At 43.3% G+C, this 22,491-nt stretch overlaps 1 protein-coding gene across 1 annotated transcript in view; it reads right to left on the reverse strand.

Moving 5' to 3' along the window:
- The window catches only part of VAV1 (vav guanine nucleotide exchange factor 1), a 409,433-nt gene that overhangs the window by 233,848 nt on the left and 153,094 nt on the right, over nucleotides 1-22,491 (reverse strand). Inside the window, exon 3 of the mRNA XM_069230534.1 lies at nucleotides 5,739-5,797. Within this exon, the coding sequence (XP_069086635.1) occupies nucleotides 5,739-5,797 (59 nt within the window). The remainder of the gene's footprint in view (nucleotides 1-5,738; nucleotides 5,798-22,491) is intronic.

Here is a 22,491-nt window from a genome sequence, read left to right on the forward strand (position 1 = left end):
TTATCTTGTCTGTGTGAGATGTATTTATACAGATCTGGTAGGACCCCTGACGCAGGTATGTTCCCAAACAATAGATAAGAACGCATGCTTGGGGCGGCAATTGTATAAACAATTCCCAGAAAAGGTACATTATGCTACTGTCACATGAAAGTGGGAAAGTACATGATGTAAATACCTACATATCTCATTAATCTTTGATGCTGATAGTGACACCTTTACAGAGTGGCACTAATAATGTGAAACTAAAACATCTTCCTAACTATAAACATGGCAGCCATCTTGGAAGAAATAATTAAATAAATGTGCTAAACGAGAGCAAGCAAAGTAGGTTAAAAGTCACTAAGTGACCGGGGCACAGGCCTGCAAGCCAAAGGCTAAATTCAACTCCTGATTCTCATAAAAAGTAAATAGGATCCAATACAGTACAAAATGCATACCATTTCTAAATCTAGCTGAATAGCCTAGATGGATATAGATTTCCCCACAATTAAGTAACAATCCCATTGAGGGGTTTTGATAATCTCAATTAAAGCAATCCAGTGTAGTGACAAACACTAAATTCTAAAGGCAAGTATTGTCATAAGCTTTGAAGTAAATACTGTTAATGCAGCAACTCTCAAGCAACCAAAAGCAGTGAAAAACTCAGCAAGTTGTAGCTGATCAATGAGGATTTACCACATTACGTTTGAAAACATAATTTGCCCTAAGAATGTTTTTAAAAGAAGGGTTCAATAAATATATTGCTGGACAAGGTCAATATTTACTCCATCTTTGCTCCATGTACAATTCTTCTCTAAAAGTTATGTTCTGAATATCAGCATCTTCATTTAACGGATGTTAATTTATAAATAGGGCTCCCGGTGTTATGGTTTTTTATTTTTTTAACATTTCCATCTGTATTTATCCATATTTATTTTTTGGCCATTTTATTGCTATTTATCCATATGTATTGTGTGTTGTGAGAACAAATGAAGTCGTAAAATGGTATATTTCAACATTTTTTTAAAACTCTTAGACGTGCACTTATACGTAGAAGCCTGACGCGTTTTAGCAAATTAAGCAGTCACATATAACAAACCACTAAACCCATAGGTGTATATTAGCTTTATACTACAAATATATGTGAAGAAATGCCTGTATTTAAGTAAATATGATCTTGTTTTGTTACTCCTCATCTGTCTATCTGCTCAGCTTTAGCCTGGAATTCATGAAAGACAACATGGGAGTCTTTCACAAAAAGCACAATTTTCAGTATTGTTCCACTTTTAAAAATAAATACAGACATGCAACACATTGTTTTCTGTCTGTATTTATCTGTAAAAATGGAAAACTGGGAGCCCTATAATATAAACTACTATATATAAACTAAAAACTACTTTTGAGACACCAATTTAATTTAAAGGCCTATAAGTGTAAGACCTAATAACACAATGTCATCAGCATACATTACAAGGTTAATCTTGCTTGCCCGGTTGTGGTGGGGGAGATCTTATCCTGTTTAATTCTGCTGGTAAGTTGGCAAGATACAGAGAAAACAGCAAGGGTCCATATTTATGGTAGCACTAAATTCATTGGCTGCACCCAGTAGAACCCTTACCCAATTTTCTATATGGCGGTTCTTCAATTAATTAATTAGAAGGACAGGTATGTCCCAATTTTCCATCTTAAATTATAATTGAATCGTTCAACTTTATCAAAAGTGGATGAAAATCCCTGCATAGTGAGGTTGTTTTCTATTGGTGGATGATTTCTCACACAGCAGCCTAAAAAAGATGATATTATAGATTGTTAAAAAGTTTGTTATGAAGCCACACTATTCTAAAATGAGTAGACATACATGTGTTGACAATTCAACAAAGAGATATATGATGCATTTCACAAACAGCTGCATCCAATAGTTTGTAGGCCTATAGTTGGGAGGTTCTTTTTTTACATGTGTTAAAGCAACCTTTCTCTCCACATGTCAGGAATTATGCCACTAAACAGACATGCATTAAATAAAAGGCACAGAACACTGATTTAGGACCCTGGTTTGTTTTTACATTTGCAAATGTGACCCCCATCTGGACTTTGAGCCTGGAAAGCTTTAGCAGATAAAATTATTTTAACAATTAGATCAATTGTACACGCTCATGTATTACTAGAATCCGCAGTATTAGTAATAGGAGTCTAATATTTAATAGGTGACAATGGATTAACTGCATACAGATTGTCAAAGTGGGTTTTCCAGATTTGTTCACTAACTGAAACAAATAAAAACATTATTGCCTGTAGATTTAAAGACTAATGGCCTCTTTAGAGTTTGGCAAAATTAGGCCCTAAATGCCAAAAGTCTCCCTCATTCCCCTTAATAAATGTGTTATTAATCCTATACCAGGATTGAATAATTTGATTATCTTTATTACAAGAAAAATGGCTAAATTGTGGTTGAAAAAGGACCAATTTAGTAATCGGTATAGAGTCTGAGAGAGCTTTTGACAATTTGCAGAATAGGCGCCATTACATTATATTGTTGCTTTTTTAAAGGTTAGAAGAGATCTATGTGAAGACATTAACTAGACTCTGTTCAAAATCAGTGTTAATCAAAACAAGAATTGGATTATGGTCATTCTTAGCTTTGGGCATGACTGTTAGACCTGGACATATAATTTTTATATGTATGGTGCGAGAAACATAATTGACGACAAATGTTACCCGCTACTCAATGTTGGCTCTATTTGGGTGTTGTCTTTTGTCCAGCCAATTAATCCCACTAGATTTTATTTGTGTGGCTATGGTAATACTATACAATGTGAATCAAAATTGTTTATTAAACAGATGTGGAGTTTCCAAATCTCAAATTACACCCAAATTACTAAAGTGAAAAAATAACATTGAATTTACGAGCACTAGAATGTCCCATTAATAACGCTTACTAACTTGAAAAGGCTCAATAATTGACATCACTTCAAATACTTGCTCGTTATTAAGTTTAGATCTGGGGCAATTTAAACATTAAACTATGCGACTTTGTGTTCAACTCCTTTATCTAATATCAAGGGCTTTAAGATCATAACAGAGAAAATGTCAGTGGTCAAAAATCTAACTTCCAGCAGTATGAAGCTCAAAAGTTACAACTAAGTCCACCCTCAGCATGCTTAAGTTTGTACTTTGCACTCATGTCAAGCCCAATAGTTAGACAGGTTTCCTGTAAATAAACTGAATGAACATCAGAATATGGAATGCGCTCATACCGATTCCCAGAATGTACTCATGCATTCACAGCCAAGTGTACAAATATCTGCTCTACAGAGAGTATTCACACTTGTTCCCAGGGGTTTACATAGAAATATACTCCACGGTGTATTTTCATATGCACTACAGAGTAAACTTGCACTCATACCTTGGCGTACCCTCATGCAAGGTGACAGAATATATAGATATCTAAAACCCCCTAAATGTATTCACACATAAATCCTGTAGTGTACACATTAGAGTACCCCATATTGTACTCACACTGAATAAGGGTTATACACCTGAACCTACAGTGTTTTCATACTCATACCACATGCTGTAAACATACTTTTATCCAAAACAGTAGTTAAAAGAATAACACAGAGTGTCCTTAAAGTATACTTCATAGCGTGCTCACCTTTATTCCTCAGAGATCACAAACATGTTTTTCCAGTGTACCCCCACTTAACTCAGAGTGGTCACGGACTCAAATCCTAGAGTGTACTCTAATCTGAACCCATGCCACTACCTAGTTTTTCTGATCCCTCGTTGCCCACATACAGAAACCTTTACTGTTCCTAACTGATACAATAATTATAATGTGTACTTGCCCTCAGAAGGTGTTCTGGTCATTATACCCTTTCTTGATTTTTCTTTTACTGAGGTTACATTGTAACTGAATTAAACTCACATCTAACTTACCTATTATTGCTGCTTCTATGATAGTGCCATGTATTCTCAACATCCTTCAATAAAAGACATTATAAATATTTGTAATGGTAAGTGTATGTCGGTTGCCTGCTATGGTGCAAGTGTTTGGGGTAATTCAAATGTGAATAATATACAGAAGGTGGAACATTTCTTTCTTAAAAACTGGTTAATGTAGCAACTAGCAGTGCATAATTGATATGCCATTCTGAATTATGCATTGCATTTATAGAGGACCACATAAATCTGTCTCCATCATTACTGTGGCATTCGTTATGGTCAAAACTAGCCAGGGCACTGAACAAAGAAATAGTGAATGGCTGTCTTAAACTGAATGCTGCGGATAAGATACCATGGTTAGTGTAAATAAGAAAAACGTTAAATATCCTAGCTATTTGTCTGCCCAAGTGACCAGCGATATATGCAATGTACTTTACACCTATTATTTTGTGCAGTTTCCATTCAATACCAAGGAGGCATTATATTACTTTGCTGCTAAAATAATTATATTTAACCAATTTAGACCGGTCCTTATTTATTTACAGCAGCTTCACCCTCCTCATATGTGCCTGTCTGTGGCTAACTTTATTTGGCATACAAGGAAGATTAGAGGGGCCATAAATGAAACATAATTATTTGGTAATCTGAGTGTCTTAAGTGGATCAAGGAAAATGATGTAGGCATGGTATTAACTGATGTAAAATGTTGGGTATGTATTAGGAGTTTACCAATAGGTTTTTTATAATGTTTTAAAGAGGTGGTCGCAATACCAGCTGATCTACCTATGTTGCCTAATTCAACTTGATTTTGTGTGATTTATTGCTTGTTAAGAGATAGTGTCTCATTTTGAAGGATGTTTATGTATATATTTATTATTATTATGGTAATGCTATAATTGATTACTTTAATAGTTAATTGTTTGGTTTCTAAACAAAGCAAATACAGTTGATTAACTGACTGACTGATAGCACCTATGTTTTGTTTCAATTTATTTTACATGTGAATCTCCTGCTGTTTCATTAGGTTACTCTTGTCATTACTGTATTTTTGTTCATCAACAATCACTGGTAAGGGATTAGGTAGTCCTTCTGTTGGCAGGGTTGGTGCTACACCAAGAACTAAATACATTAGGTATCCTAGATTACAATCAAAGATGTCTCCCAGAGTGAACTAACACGCAAACACCAGAGTGCATTCATAAGTGAACCTCATGGTGCAGTGGTTTCCAACCTGTGGTCCGGGGACCCCTGGGGGTCCGCCAAGCCTACCCAGGTGGTCCGTGACTCCTTAGAAGATTAAATAATATTAACAGATTAATAAAGGATTATAAATTTTAAAAAGCTAAATTTAAAACCGAACATTTTAAAATGTTCTATAAATGTGAAGGAATTTAAAACTGCAGGCTAAAAACTAAGTTAGTGTCCTCATTTTGATTTGTGGAAGCAGAGCAAGTGCATCAAACAGAATGCAGTATGGAGGAATAGTGGCCTCATTTGAATTTAGAAAAGTTTCAACCTTCCCTATAAAACTGTTTTTTAAAATATTTGTACGTGAATTAAATGATTAAATATTTTGTGTAATTGTTAGAAAATGATTGTTTCTGTATTTTTTGTGTATTGTTTTGCAGTTCAAATAATCGAAAATGCCAAAGCTGGGGTCTCCTGCATCAAGTAAGTCAGTGGGGGTCCTCGGATTCCAATAGCGATTCATTGGGAGTCCTTAAGTTCCAGTAATGATTAAGTGGGTGCCCCCAGGAGTCAAAAGGTGGAGAACCACTGCCATAGAGCATGCACAAATGTAACGAAGAATGTACTCACATAAAACCTTTATTCTGTGCAGCGGATGTCCAAGATAAAATCGATAAGGTATCGATAACCTGCGGGAGAGCAAAAAAATACAACTTGTGAACAAGCCAAGCAGGGTAACAATGAGGGCAATAAATGTAATTCTAGCATGGCTATGATTTAGAACCAGGGAAGCAAGGAGTCACATTAAAAAGATAACAAGTGACCACCGCGTGAATGATAATACATTGTGCTAGAGATCACTTTGCTGCACAATGATTGAGATGGAACAAGAGAAGGCACCATAATGATATTTCCAACTTTGAGTTGCTCTTTTACAGAGTGTCTTGAAAAGACAGACCTACTTCTGTTATCCTGGTTATGAGTATTAAAGGCCATCACAGTGTTCGTTTCCATGTGTTTCAAAGCGGACCTAGGAAATTTTAGTCCATCCACAATGATGAACTACACTACCACTGCTTCTTCAAGTCTATCATAAATAGGAAATTCTTATGGGAAAGAAATAAGTAACCATAGTTTTTATTCATCTATTGCATACTTTTCAAAATCTCCAGTGTGAATAGGACACTGAAGGCAAATCATTTAAACATTTTTTTGGAAGAATGGGAAATATGAAACACTAGGTATCCTACATGCTTCAGGGTCATGGGATCAAAGGATTTGGGTTGTGCTTGCTTTGTGGCTCTCAAGGCTCTAATATTAGACAAGGGGATGTCTCATCTAGGTCTGTACTTTGCTGTTGCCAGAGCATTTGCTGCAGGTCCCTTTTGTAAACATTTGATTATTATATGTTTTGAGGCATTAGTCAATGATCCTTGTTGGAAAAGAGCCATTTATGATTCTTGTTACTTCCGGGTCAAGCATAAAGAGGTAGACTTATGTTGGCTGAACAAGGCTCAACACGGAAATTCAAAATTTTAAGTTTACTAACTTTATATACTTGTCTGACGTACAGTGCAATTAAGGAAATTAATAAGATACATATGTTAGGAGGTTCCACTGATGCGATTGTTGGTGTCACCCTCTCCTCTATAATATATACATAGAAATCGTGTGGACCTTGTTTTAAAAAAAAGTAATCAGCCTCTCGAAGTGCAAGATGAGAGGTGCCCCTTTTGATTATCTCAGTTTCATATTGTTCTCCGAATACTTTAATGAGTGGCCTTTACTTTTTGGCCTGTTATATGAAAATGTCACAATTAGGTTTACCAAGCTCTATCTGCTGCCACTTGTGTTTTTCTCCACTTTCGTTTAAATTGGTATTCTAATCTTTTCATAGTGACCAGATCTGAGTTGAACTAAGCCATGTCAGCCCTCTGTTTTGCTTTTTACATTTTAAAATGATCAGAGGGCACTACTGGTTCAGTTGTTTTTCAAGTTTTGAAACACTGGGCTTCAAGAAGAGAGCCCACGTGTGGAGGTGTCAATGAGTTGCTGTGATATAAAGTTGGTGGTAAATACTGGTTCAATTAGGTATTTATTTAACATTTTTGTTAACTGCTATATGCAACTTTTTGGTTGTTTCAACAAAGCTCTTTGAAAGGAGCAAAGGTAAAGAGGGGTACACGAACATTTGAAACGTTTGGACAGGTCAAGTTTGGGAGAATCGTCAGGCTGTCCTCAAAATATGAGATTTGAATACACTGTTAGACTGGAGGGTGGCCAAACTTGAGCACCTGACTAGAGCAGAACCAGGCGACTGAAATAATGTAGTAGGCAGTCTATTACCAAGAAGCCTTCAGATGGAAAAATCTTTTCTCACGCATACTTCTCAGAATCCTACAGACCAGTATTTTACAATATTCAACAGAGATTTACTTGGAACACAATTGTATGTGATAACTGACATCATTAGAGGATACTGTGCTACTACTTAAAAAACTTACACACAACAGGAATTTGAGGCATTTAAAGACAGCAAAGCATTTAAATCAAAGGCAGACTTGGCAGCTGTTAATCTCCTTACGGTTTAATTTTACTGCCTGGGCATTAAGAATGCCAAAGGAAATGTGTTGTCACAGGCAGAGTTGGAAATAATAAAACAGATTTGAACATTTACCAAAAACGTAATTGTAATAAATAACAGAAGATACATGAGAATTAAACTCCTTTGCCGAGTCTAAAGTGGTATAGATGCCACTGGAAGTGGTATACATGCCACTGGAAGCACTAGGGCGGACAGGCAAGGAACTATATGTAGGACAAATTGCATTATTTATATTATTTATAGAAGAGGTAAACACAGTAAACTGCGAAACAACTCTAATGTCGGTACAGTAGTCTGGTGAGGTCAACCCTGGATTCAAAAGTTACCGTATGGCTTAATACTATGAATCCCAAGATTTTTCAGTTAAAAAAAGAATGTTTTGATGGTCCCTTTTCCTCTATAAATGTTAACATACCTGTGAAACTAGAGGTAAGTCACTATTAATGGGTTCAATTGCTGCTATGTTTCATGTTTACCTTTAAAGCCCACAAGATTTAAAAATCCTTCGATAAACTTACTCCCAGGAGCAGCAGTTGTGAAAGGAACAGAAATTGTTGCGATTGGGAAGAAGTTTCACCTCGTTGATTTCAGTTTAACACATACGTACAACCACTAAGGATGGAAAGGTGACCAGTTGGCTTTTGGAACAGGTTAGCAGACCAGAAGTGGTGCTTTAATTTTAGTAACTTTTGAACTGTTTGAGCTATAAACAACATTTTTTGTTTTGTGAAATCATGCAGAAGATGGTGGATTGTATGAGAAAATGCAGTCAATGTATAATTGTGCCGAAAACACTGTATACACATATTGCATAATTCCAGGTGCCCTGGCTATTTTATCTAATAAATAAAAAGGGTATTGATATGAAGGTTGATCTAGGAACAAGCAGAGATGGATCAGGCTAAACGTGAGATAAACATTTACACTTCAAAGTTAAACCAGCCACCCACTTATAAAGGTGAAACAGGGCCATTAACGGAGGAAGGAGGTACTGGTGGAAGGCTACTGAGTAAAGAAAAGAACACAGAAATAGCTATCAAACCCGGATATATAGGATTAAATAAAGCTGTAGTCAGTAAAAGATAGCACTTGTATTTCACCAGTATATCCTATTTTAGAACGATTATGTATTTTGGAGCATTACTGAGTTCCCAGATGTGATCCATTGGAAAAAATGGAAGCCAGGCCGCTGGTCATAGTTGAAATGTAGCAGCCCGAGTTTGTCTGCTGCCGGGTGTGCAGCCTTGAGGCCAAATTAAACTTTTAAAGGTGCCACATTAAACTTTAAAGGGTGAAAGAAGCTTTGGAAAAATGCGTGGCACATGAGCTGCTTTTTCCTCTTTTAATGGGAGAAGGACAGTGATGAAGTACTGGTCTGTGGCGCATACTCACTGAATCCGTAAAATCTGTGCATATGCAGTAAAGGAAACACTGATTTGTGTGGCGGTCCTTCCAAGTTGCAATGCTTGACTTGCGATAGGATTTCCGTTTTGCTGCTGAGCTGAAGTCTACATGTCCAGTCTTTGTCATAAAGGGAGTTGCACTGTTGAATCTGACCCTGTGAGCCACCAAAGAAAAGGAAGATGACTCAGAACACGAACTGACTTTAAAGGTGCCACACAGAGCAGCAGCATCTCTCAGTGACTTGATGTGCCTGAACGTAATCTAATTAAGTAGATCTGGAACACCACTTAAAACTACTCTCCCTAAATGAATTGAAGAAACAGATGAAACATTGCATTTAAAGACCTACTCTGGGGTTAGCGACTGTTCCTTTTTCTTTAAGGCCATGACTGCGTGAGGGTTTAGGCCCCAACTGAGCAATCTGACCATGACCTTGCCAGTATGGACCTGACCCATGCTCATCAATGGTTCAAAGAAGTTCTTCCTCTGAAACTAACGCTAATGACTTTGCCACAGTTCTTCTGTGTACTTCTTTAAGGTCAAAGACTTCAAAAGCACTTGCTATCACAAGGAGAGACCACTTTTCAAGCGCTGTTACAAAGTACGAACAACTGGGGTATCCCTGCACATCGTAAGAAGTGTCAAAACGTGTAATAATCCAGTTCGGATTGATTAAAGTCATAATGGTTTCTTCTTTTTTTGTTCTCATTAATAAAAACACTTAGCAGTCAATGATTTTGCTATGGCCCATAAACCACATAGCTTATCAAGGCTCTAATATAATCTGAGCTAAAGCTGACGTCGGAAAAGTAATGCATGTGTATCGCTCACCAGTCTGTGTCAATAGCATTATCATATAGGTCACCTTGCCAGAAGTGTGGGTGGCTAAAGTCTACATACAATCACCACTCTTATGAGGTCCCTGGATAACAGCAACCTCTGCTCGGCTGCCTCCTTTCAAATCTTGAGCATAAATTTTTCTCTTCTTGGAAATGCTTGGGGATCAAGGGGGCACAGCGACCAAATTATTGCGAGAGGTATAGTCATTAGCATGTAATGAGAGCATTCATGTTATTCTGAGTTAGCGGCCATTGCCTTGGTACATAATCTTTCTGTGCTTCCTGCAGTTATACAGATTCGGCCTCCATCCCTAAGTGGTAGAGTGAACCCTTCGCGTTTTGGACAACTGACAAAATTGCCACAAATTGAGCATGTGGCTTTCCAGAGATGGACACTGCGCTCTTGGGGAGTCTTGTTTCTATGGTTTACAGCCCTAGAGAGAGGAGAACTTCTTCGGTATTTAGTTTCTTGCCAAGTTCTTGCACTTGTTTGATGACCTATGGCACCACTAGGAGTAAACACTTTGGTTGGAGAGCTGAGGCATCCCAGAGTGCAAGCCTCAAATCTCTGAGGGAAGTGATGACTCAATGGACAATGCTTGCAGAGCTTTTGCCAAGACTGAAAAGGAGTGCTTGGTATGCCTTTGGCTCACTGGTACCAGAGTCAACAATGTCTAGATCAGCCAACGTGGCTTCCTGTGCACAAGCTCAGTTGTATCTATGTAGCTGATATGGAACCCAGGGTTAAGAGCTTTGCTGGAGAAAAGATCATTGATGATGGACCAATACAGTAATATAGAAGATGGTGCTGTAAGAAACGGTATTGTTTTAAAAGGCACGGGCACCGAGGCAGGAAGCACTAATTCCTCAGACACGTTTGCTGGTAACTACACTAGTACTGTAAAACCACCAGTACCATAACAATACAGAAAGAGACCAGAGTCATCTCCATCAGAACGGATGATAGGGACTGAACCATGGCTTTCACCTGGCAGTTAACACATCCAGGAAGGCACTCTGTGACAAGAGGTATAACAGTTTGGTGAAACCCCTCCCTGGTTCAGCCCGAAGATGGACACCTGGATCAATATAACTGTTAGCATAATCTGGGCCGGTGTACTCAGAAAAGGCAAACACTTCCGCTTCGAAAACAACCTTTCTAGATAATAATATGAGCAAAAGAGATCGGTGTACCAAAGGGGCCTCACAAAGGTGGACAACAAGAGCTCTGAGCAAAGAATAAGACTGCGTAAGGGCCTCAGGCCACCATCATCACTCCTCCTGCAGGATCTGAAAAGAAAGAGAAAAAGGCAGTGTCACTGACTCAGGTTGTGAAAGTGGTCAGAGAGACGTATCAACTTCATGGTGGGCTGCTCACTATGGTGCGAGAGGGGATGTTAGTAGTTGTTTCCAGAACCTCCTGCCTCTTTTATTGTGGCCCAGTGGCAGCACCAGAACCATGAAAGGGCATTACTTCTTGCTCTTGTTATTGGGATGAGTTCACTCACTCATCAACTTCTCCTGCCTACAAGAATCAGGAGTGAGTCATGACTTCTGCAGAGGGGAAGCAATTCAGAGCAGGACACACCTAGTGAGGCTATGACAGGCCAGAAAATCCCCACAAATGGAGGCTAGTTCAACTTCTCCATGCAACCATAACGTGATGAGACTTGGTCCTTCAATGGAGCACAGGATGGCAAAAAACTTGTTTTTCAAATGACTATCTCGGATACCTTAGATTAATGGGAGTGATCTTTTAACTGGCCTCGCCAAAACCTTAGATCAGTAGGTTTCAGATAACCCAGGTGCTCGTTTAGTTGGCATGCAAATCCTTAACTAATTCTGAATAATCACCAATATTCCAAGACATGACACCCTCATTATCCAAGTATCGCTATATATAGCCTGTACAGTACTGGAAAGTGTTTTCTGTTTTAAGACTACCTTCCCTGATGTGTTACAGAAGTTTTGAGACTTTTGGACCTGAATTAGATCTTGGCAGACATGTTACTTGGTCATAACGGTGACGGATATCCCGTCCACCGAAATATAAATCCCATTTTATCCTATGTGGTTTATATTTCGGCGGATGAGATATCCGTCACCGTTGTGACAGAGTAACCCTTCCGCTGTTATCTAAATAGGCCCCTTTTTTATGTTTTGTAACATACACCTGTTTCAAATTTAATTTCCAATTATATATTTCTTTTTTCATTAAACAAACATATCGCACCTTGAGAATACGTGGGGCTTGTCATACCACATTTTGCTGCTTTGTAGAAATGTGAATGACAAAAGCTCTTAAATAAGTCACATGCGAATGACAAAAAGTCTTAGTCAACCCAGCCATAACATTTTATCAATCTATCTTGGCAAGGTGAAATGCTGAGATAATGTTGGTGAGTATTAAACCAGTGTCCTGTAGGTCATATATAAATTCTGGCAGAAGAAAAAATGCTGACATATATGCCCCAATGTATCTATAAAGAATTCAATAGCATGATGCACAGAATGTTCTGTCTTTCACCGGATCCCAGGAAGTAACTTTTTTTCCTTTGCTTTTAGAGTACAAAGACTCAGGGCCATATTAAGAGTTTGGCAGGCAGCCCGCCAAACTCTTTGGATCGGAAAACCGCCACTTCGGTTTTCCGTCTGCTGGTCCCATTACGAGTTTCCCCACTGGGCCAGCGGATGAAACAGTGTTTCCGCCCGCTGGCCCAGCGGGAAACAGGCCATAATGATTACGAGCTTGCGGCGATGTTGCGGTGTGTCAGGTGTGATTGCACCCATCTCGCTGTTCACTGCCTGCAGTGAAAAGCACAACAGGGCTGTCCATGGGGGCCCCTGCACTGCCCATGCCAAGTACATGGGCAGTGCAGGGGCCCCCATGGGGCCCCTGGCTCCTCTTCTCTGCCAGCCTTTGCATGGCGGTGGTACCGCCATGCAAAAGCCGGCAGAGAGGCGGTGCTGCTTGCTGCGCTGCCCTGGCGGATTAAGACCACCAGCACCACTAGGCTGTCAACCGGCGGCAACCCAGCGGTGCCGGTGGTCCAACCAAGGCGGCTCTGCCACAGTCGTAATATGGCATTCAGACCGCCACTTTGGCAGCGGTCCAACTGCTACCGCGAGTGTGGAGGTCTCAAGACCGCCACACTCGTAATAAGGGCCCAAGTCTCCCGTCTATTCAAAGTGGGTACTCTTAGTAGCATCAATGGGAAAAAGGTAACTTCTGTTATTTTTACACCACTCAGAAACAGAGAAACAGCAGAAGTGTGGTATTTAGTACTATTTGAAAGATATTTAGCGTACTATTTTCATTGCGCCGAAAGTTAGGAATTACCCTACCTCAGGAAGAAAAGAAAAATAATCATTACTAAGGTACAGGTACATGTGTTCTAACTACATGTACATTTTAGCTCAGGCAAAACCATTTTCAGGTTGTTTCTGTCATCAGATCTTTGATCTCACTTACTTTTAGCTGTTCGTTGGCAAAATACCTCTTGTGCATCAGACCAAAATCGTACAGTGGGCTCAGAGCCACCCCACTGCTTATCGTTGGTTGGCTTTGTCACTATCATTTGCTTGCTTCTTATTCCTTCAGTGCTGGAAAGTAGGGGGATCATGCCAGAACAATTCCTGCAGCTATTACTCGCCGGATCTGGGAACTGACTGATCCAGGGAAATGAGCTGAATTTGACCTGGCGTCATTTTCGGACACCAGGACACAATTCAGTCGCTCCTCCACTTTGCCTGCATTCTGTTCACAGCAGCAACGTGCAGGTGGCAAGGGGGCTTCCTTATATTCAGTTCTAGATGGGCCTAAAACAAAGACCTGATTGAAAGGGCAATCATCCCTCCTTTTGTTTCAGTATAATATTGTTTGAGAGCTATGTGAAGCCTAAGACCTAGGGGCGAAAGCAATGGAAGAAATCAAAGGTGCAGCACATGTTAACTCTAAACAAGTACCTAGGAGAAACTATGGCTTGGCGCCAGGTTTTTAACTTTGTTGAGATGTGCTTGCACTGTAAGAATGCAAGATGTAGCTGTCTGTACACGTAATTACACAAATATTGATGTAAATGGCACCTACTTTTTTAATTTATTTTATAGCGCTACTCATCCCAGTGTAGAGTGTCAGACTGCTTTATATAACACACAGAGGCGCAATAAATTATACACTTGTGTCAACCAATATATTGGAAATCGTACATGAGACAATGAGGGTTATAACTTATAACGTGTAGGAATCACAAATCACCCATACTTGTAGACATTAAAAGTTAAGAGTGAATGGACAGGAGAAACACAAAGTCAGGATATAAACCTAAAGCAGTGTTTGTAGTTATCTGCACTAATAACGTTTTAATACTTCTCAAAGAAACCTTTCTTTGTAATAAGGATTTAGACCCATGACATACAGTGTACATGCAGCGCCTTGATGCAGGTAAATAGAGCACTCTGCTATATTAGTTATAATAGAAGGGCTTGCAGTGCCTGACCTGGAAGTAATAAAATGATCTCAGAGTGAAAAAACGTAGCACAATTATTTGCCTACCTAAAAACACAAATCTGTGTGTGTGCTTTGCAGCAGGCACATTAACCATCTATGCTACTTTATGAGTCATAACTGTGACTGGACAGAACTTTTCCAGAAATGTGTTAACCACTAGAGTTATATTACAACTATTATAATCCCCTCAAAATTGCTGTGCACACAATGAACTCTGCAATAGGTGTCTTAACCCTGTAAGATACTTTAAAATGTAACCTCTTTGTGACCAATTAAATGATTTAGAACAGATTTACTGTCACATATGCTCTTGTTGCCAATTTCTTTGCTGCAGATTTTTAAAATTAAATGTATAAACTGACTTTCGAACTCTGCTTTTAAAGTTCCGCCCATCAAGACTCCACCCTATTTCCTCTGCCACACCTTGACCCCAATCTATCGGTTCCTAGATAAATGTTTTCCAATTCCAGCACTGATGGATTTCCTTTCTTCTATGTTTAACCCTACATTAAAAAATATCTTCTTTACCATTCTTTTGCTCGGATGTCTTGTTTCTTCCCACTGCTCACATTGAGGTGTGAACTTTTCTTTTTTATTTATCTGTCCATGGGAGTTCATATGTTTTCTTGCTCCTGTCCACTCCTCAAATACCCACCCTACACGCTGCACTCTGTGATGGTCCCTCCTGCCATTTGGTATTTGGCTAAAGCACATTTTTTTACATACTGCTCCAAATGTCATCCAGCTTTTTGGTACAAAGAATACACAATTAAATAAAATGGCGCCGCTTTATTACGTCGGCATGCACATCATGCATAAGTATACATATGGAATGATATGGCATGACACACACATGAGCACATTCTCATCATCATGACTCTTTCCTTTGCTGATACAGCACAGAATCAGCAAAAAGTATTTATTTTTGCTGATGTTGCACTACATTAGTAAAACGCATTGGGAAGGCCAATCGGCCAAAAAAGTGAGATTTATTTGCTTTTCCAATGGTTGTCCTGCATTGGGAGTGTCATAGAGTACCCCGTGTTGCTCATTTGTACATGCAGATGTTGAAGTAGGCGGGATTTGTGACGCACGACGTGCCCATACTTTTTCAATTAACACAAAAATCCCCTATTTGTAATTAAAAGAGAACAGTTCCGTGGACTTGTTGAGAAACCAGCTGAAGTAGAGGGAAGAGAGTCTCTGATGCTCTAACGACGAGGGAGAGACAGATAGCTGACCAAAAAACAAGCTTTCTTGACAGGGTGTATACTGCCTGGAAGAAATGTAAGTGTGTGCAGTTGGTTAATCTGCAACTGTAAAGGCTGCTTGAAATTCCTTGTTGAATTTAATTGAAAGAGTTCACTTGAACATTCCCAACAAGCATATAGGCCCTCATTATGACATAGGAGGTAAGTCCCGCTTAACGCCATGCCGACTGCTGCCAACATACCGCCGTGGATATCCGCTTTCCATATTATGACACACACATACCAATTCGTCACAATACAGCCACACACACAAGTCCGCCAGACCAAAGGTCGGTGATAAACTGGCGGTATCAAAACCTACACCGTTAAGCCAACAGAAATACACCCACAACATTATGACGCATAAATCACTGCAGCGGACATTCAATGGCGCTAAACCACTGGCAGTACATACCGCCGCGCTCACAATACACACACACATACAAAACAACATCACATTGGATAATTCAAACACACACCTGACACCCATATACACACCACACCCACACCACTATATAACACACACCCACATTACCCACAACCCTTTACAACTAAAAACAAGTGCCACAAGAGAGATAGCAAGACCACAGACAAGACCACAGCCACACACCACCATCACCTATACACCATCCACGCACCTTACATCACACACCCCAACACATCACCCCACACACCCTCATCCACACCACTCACACTACACCCATGGCACCACAATGACACCCCAGGTTCTCAGATGAGGAGCTAAGGGTCATGGTTGAGCAAATTATCTGGGTAGAGCCACAGCTATTCGGATCACAGGTGCAGCAGACATCCATTGCAAGGAAGATGGAGCTATGGCGGAGAATCGTAGACAGGGTCAACGTCGTGGGATAGCACCCCAGAACAAGGGATGACATCAGGAAGAGGTGGAACGACCTACAGGGGAAGGTACGTTCCACAGCAGCAAGACACCAAATAGCTGTACAGAGGACTGGCGGTGGACCTCCTCCTCCTACCCCACAACTAACAACATGGGAGGAGCAAGTCTTGAAGTCTTGGCAATCATGCATCCTGAGGGCCTGGCAGGAGTAGGAGGAGGACTGGACTCTGGTAAGTCAACTCTTTACTACTTTCACCCCCCCCCAACTGCATGCCATCACATACCCCCACCCTCACCCCATCACTCAACCACCTCACACACACACCCCACCCATCCCAATAGCAAGCCCTGCATACAACACCAATACATTGACACCTATCACAGAGCTGCATGGACAACTATCACCACTGCATGCACACTAGAGCGAATCACCTAGCCCACCAAATAACAACTCACACAAAGGCCAATCTGCCAGGGCAACAACAATCATAGAGGGCAATACACCCATACACATGATGTCACACGCAGAAACAACAACACTGCATTAACATCCCCACAGGTCCCCCAGCCAACGTCACCGGAGAGGAGGTGCCATAAACATCCAGTCCCCCCACAGAAGAGGCCCACAGTGGTGACAGCAGCTCTGGACACCTGGATCTGGGTGACCAACCTGGCCCATCAGGGATCACGGACAGTCGGTTACCCAGGCAAAGTCACACACCACCACAGAGCCTCCCCCCTCAGGAAACACCAGCACAGCACCCACCCAACGGGCCCATACCTCTGTCCCCAGGACACGTCAATCAGCATTGTGTCCAGCACTACAGGGACCCCAGGCCACCCCACAAACACAGGACGATCAGGGACCTGGGGTCAGTGGCAGTGGGCACACGGTCCAGGTGGCAGAGGCATAGGACAACAGGGAAGCTGGGAAGACTGCTGTGCGACAGGGGGAGGAAAGGCCCAGGGAACAGACTCTCCAGGAGGCACTCACCGCGATCCTGGAAGCATATCAACATTTCCAGGATACGCTGGGCCAGATACTGGACAAAATGCAGGAGAACATGCGGCTGCAGGAGGGACAGTACCTGGGGATCAGGAAAGACTTGAAGGACATCAACACCACCCTGGTCACCATTGCAGGGGTGCTGGCAGACATGGCCAACACTATGAGGGAGGCAGTGGCACATCACCAGGCCCCTGACACTAGCCAAACTGATGAACAGCCCTCCACCTCCGCTGCCGCTAGTGGACAGGAGTCCCGACACAGGGCCAACAGGCCACCAGCACCCCTCCCCCTGCAGAAGGAGAACCACCCCGCAAATGTTCCCTGCGATCCAGGCAAAAGCCAGAGACTATTGCCAAGACCCCCTCCAGAAAATAAGACTCTCCTGAATGTCACTCTTGTGTCCCACTCTGTCACCCTGTCCACCTTGAACTGCCATTGCGCCCCTTCCTATCCCTCCTTGGACAATGCACCTGTGATCCACACAGACTGGACTCTATCCTGGACTTTCCTCCACCATCACCCCAGCCCATTGCACATCCCCCTCTACGTCTTAGCACCTAAATAAACACTCTTTAAAAAAATACAAGTATGGAGTATGTCAAATGATTTAAGTATGTATTAGTTTAACAAGGTTCAAACATTGCAATTCACCTGTACAATAATGTATACATAGGAATGACCTGTAGTTGGCTTCAATCAACACACCAGGAGCGATAGTGGGGCACAAATATCTGAAAATAGAGATGCCAAAGGGTACAGTGAGTGGCCATAGAAGTTTGAAAATCAGTCTGGCAGTGACAATGTCAAACACAAAACTGTCAATTAAATGTTAAGTTACACTGTCTTACCTGTGTGTCATTGGAAGTACTGACGGATTATTGCACTTCTGTTGTCCTCATCCTCATCCTCTGCCTCCTCATCTTCACTGTCCACAGGGTCCACTGCTGCCACATGGCCATCTCCAGCCTCCTCCTCCTGCAGAAAAGGCACCTAGCGAGATAAGGCAAGGTTGTGCAACATACAGCATGCCACGATGATCTGGCAGACCTTCTTGGGTGAGTAGTACAGGGAACCACCTGTTAGATGGAAGCAACGAAACCTGGCCTTCAGGAGGCCGAATGTCCTCTCTATAATTCTTGTTGTTCGCCCATGTGCCTCATTGTAACGTTCCTCTGCCCTTGTCCTGGGATTCCTCACAGGGGTCAGTAGCCATGAGAGGTTGGGGTAACCAGAGTCACCTGCAAATATCGAGGGATAACTGTTAGCCACACACTAACTCTTAGGGCCAACACCATACCCATACACCAACATCCACTGGGTGGGAACCAGGGCTCACCTATTAGCCACACCCTGTGCCTCTGGAGTTGAGCCATCACATATGGGATGCTGCTATTCCTCAGGATAAAGGAATCATGCACAGTCCCAGGATATTTTGCATTGACATGGGAGATGTACTGGTCCGGCAGGCACATTATCAGCTCATTCATTGAGTGAAAGCTCTTTTGATTTCTGAACAACTGTTCATTTCGCCGGGGGAGGGACAAATGCAATATGTGTACCAACAATTGCCCCAATAATGTTGGGGATATGTCCCATTGCATAGAAATCAGTTTTCACTGTGGCCAAATCCTCCACCTGGGGGAAAACGATGTAGCTGTGCATGCGTTTAATCGGGGCAGACAACACTCTGGTCAGCACTACTGAGAACATTGGCTGCGACATTCCTGCTGCCAAGCCCACTGTCAGTTGGAAGACGGCAGTTGCCAGGAAATGGAGCACAGATAGGACTTGCACAAGAGGGGGGATCCCGGCGGGGTGACGGATAGCAGAGATTAGGTCAGGCTCCAATTGGGCACACAGCTCTGTGATTGTGGCCCTGTCCAGTCTATAGGTGAGGATAATGTGCCTGTCCTCCATTGTTGCCAAGTCCACTAGGGGTCTGTACACGGGGGATGTCTCCATCTCCTATTCATCCGCAGCAGTTGCAATCTATGGGGCAAAACGGTGAGCAGCTGGTCAGTATCTCATATTTCCAACCACTACACTTCATTGCATGTTGAGATTGTAACAGTATAATGTTGGAGAGGTCCAAATGGTGCTTGTGTGTACTGTGACGCAGTTAGGTGCCATGGCCTGCACCCCCACCGAAATGGCTTCTGCCTGTCCTGTATGGAGGGACAAGTGGAAATGAGTTAATTCTGCTGACGTTGTGCGCCGTTGTGGGAGGCAGTCGAGAACCACCGTGCAACTCCTCATTGGTTATCGTTGGGCCCTATGGGGTACAGTGGCCAATGGTGATCTGCCCCGGTGGTGACCGCCATTTTCTGTCTGTTCACTCACTTGCTACCTGACCTTCAACAGGAGAGGACCTACACTGCATGTGCTGCTGTGGCTTGTGTCTGGAACCAACCATGGCTCATGTCACTGGGAAAAGGGCTCCTGCCTTCACCTCGGCGGAGTTGAAGCGACTGGTGGATGGGGTCCTACCCCAGTACCGACTGCTGTATGGGCCTCCAGACCAACAGGTGAGTACACTGTGAGCACGATGCATGGGGCATGAATGCATGGAGTGCTGTGTGTGAAGGCCTTGTGTGGGTGGGGTTGCTGGATGGGCCCTGGGTAGCGTGCAGCATGTATGCTGGGCCATGTCTGTGCGTAAGGGGATGGGAAGGCCTATGGTGGCCCATGAGTTTAAGAGGCAGGACAGTCGAACGAATACCTTTCCCTGTGTCCATTTCCCTGCAGGTCAGCATCCATCAGAAAAAGGTTATATGGCGTGCCATCGCCAAGGACGTGCGGACCCTAGGGGTCTACGGTCCCACTGTTGGAAACGGTGGGAGGACCTGAGACGCTGGGCACGGAAGACGGCGGAGGTCCAGCTGGGGATGGCCTCCATACGAGGAAGGGGTGCCCGTCGAACACTGACCCCCTGATGTCCTGCATACTGGCGGTGGCCTATCCGGAGCTGGATGGGCGCTTTGGGGCATCAAAGCAGCCACAAGGGGGTGAGTACAGTGCCCCAATATACAACTTGCAAGTGGTGGTGTGGTATCTGGGTGGGGGATGTGGGCCTGTGGGTGCCCGTAGGCCAGGCCTGACATTGCAGGGTAGGACCCATGTTAGGCAGGGTTCTGATGTAAAATTCTTCCAACCAAGCTAGTAGGCATCCACTACTGGGCAGGGGTCTGTGGGGATCAGGTGTGCTGCAATTGGCCGTAGGTGTCCCTGTCCATGGGCTGGTGACTAGCATTGTGACTGGTAGTGCATTGCCTAGTGCATAGGACTGTTCCCTGTGTGTGAGGGTGCTGTGTACGCCAACGGTGGTGTTGTTGCAGCCATTGACCAAGTGTATCCTTTGTCTCTTCCCCCACTTTTTGTTTTGCCACCCTGTCCTTATGTGCATTAGCATCATCTGGCAGGGGAGCAGAGGCACCGGCGACGGAGGGAGCTGCATCCCAGGGGACCCAGGAGGCCGAGTCCACCGATGGTGAGGGCACCAGTGGGACGGAGGGCAAAGGGAGCTCCACGGGGGAGACTGGAGGGGACAGTTCAGACAGTAACACCTCCTCTGATAGAAGCTCCCTGGTGGCGGCGGACACCTCTGTGCCCACCCCAACTACAGGTACAGCCGCCACCCCTGTACCAGCACCACCATCCCAGCAGCGTCTTTCCTGTGCCTGCTCACCCAGGAGGGAGGGCATCTCCTTCGCCCCAGGCACCTCAGGCCCTGCCCCAGTTAGCCCTGCTGCCCTGAGTGAGGAGGCTATTGACCTCCTGAGGTCCATCTCTGTTGGGCAGTCAACCATTGTGAATGCCGTCCAGGGGCTGTCAGCCCAAATGCAACAGACAAATGCATTCCTGGAGGGCATTCACACTGGCATGGCAGCCCAACAGAGATCAAACCAGGCTCTGGCCTCCTCTCTGATGGCAGCCATTGTCCCTGTTTTCACCCTCTCCCCTCCAACTTCCTCTACCCAATCCCATTCCCCTCAACCCCCCACCTATCCCAAGCACACAGGCGGACCAGCATGCACATAAGACAACACACAAGAGTAGTTCAGGCAAACACAAGCATCACACATCATCCCACAGGCACTCACACAAACACCATCCAGAATCAGACAAACCAACATCCACTGCCTCCACTGTGTCCCCCTTCTCCTCCTCGTCCACCTCCCTCCCAGCTGCGTCTACGCTTACACCTGCATGCGCTACATCATCATCCAATAGCACCAGCACGCCTATCACTAAACACCCCTCACTGGCAGTCACCACCCCCACATCCATGCACACGTCCCCTGCATCCTCTCCCACTGTGTATGTGTTCCCTCCTCCCAAAGTACACAAACGCAAGCACTCAGACACCCAACAGCCATCCACCTCACAACAGCATCCAGCCCATGCACCTGCACCCAAACAGAGCAGACAGACACCTCCTACAACCACTTCCTCTTCCTCCACTCCCAAACCTTCTCCCTCTTCTCGCCTCAATGTCCCTAAGAGGCTTTTCCTCTCCACCCTTGACCTCTTCCCTACCACTCCCCCCACCTGTCCTTCACGTCAGGCCACGGTGGACAGAACCCAGGCAAGCACCTCAGCCACCAAGTCCACGGGCACAGTAGTGTCCACAACTACTCCAGGTGGGAGAGGATTCCGGGCACCAGGCAGACACACTGAAAGGGTACCTGCACCAAGTGCTGAAAGGAAGGGCAAGGAGGCACCCCCAGCTGCTACAAGGGAGGGCAAGGTGGCACCCCCAGCAACTGATCTCTGTAACGCATGCTTTAGTGGACAGTTATGAAAAAAATTAATCCACTAGGTAGTCTAAATAATAAGAAAATCTATATTTTCTAAGCACCTTTTCATCTTAGACCTAAATATTTTGGGGCATTTGTAGCAGACTCTGT

This window comes from Pleurodeles waltl, chromosome 4_2 (genome assembly GCF_031143425.1).
Source record: "Pleurodeles waltl isolate 20211129_DDA chromosome 4_2, aPleWal1.hap1.20221129, whole genome shotgun sequence".
In the NCBI taxonomy this organism is placed as follows: domain Eukaryota; kingdom Metazoa; phylum Chordata; class Amphibia; order Caudata; family Salamandridae; genus Pleurodeles; species Pleurodeles waltl.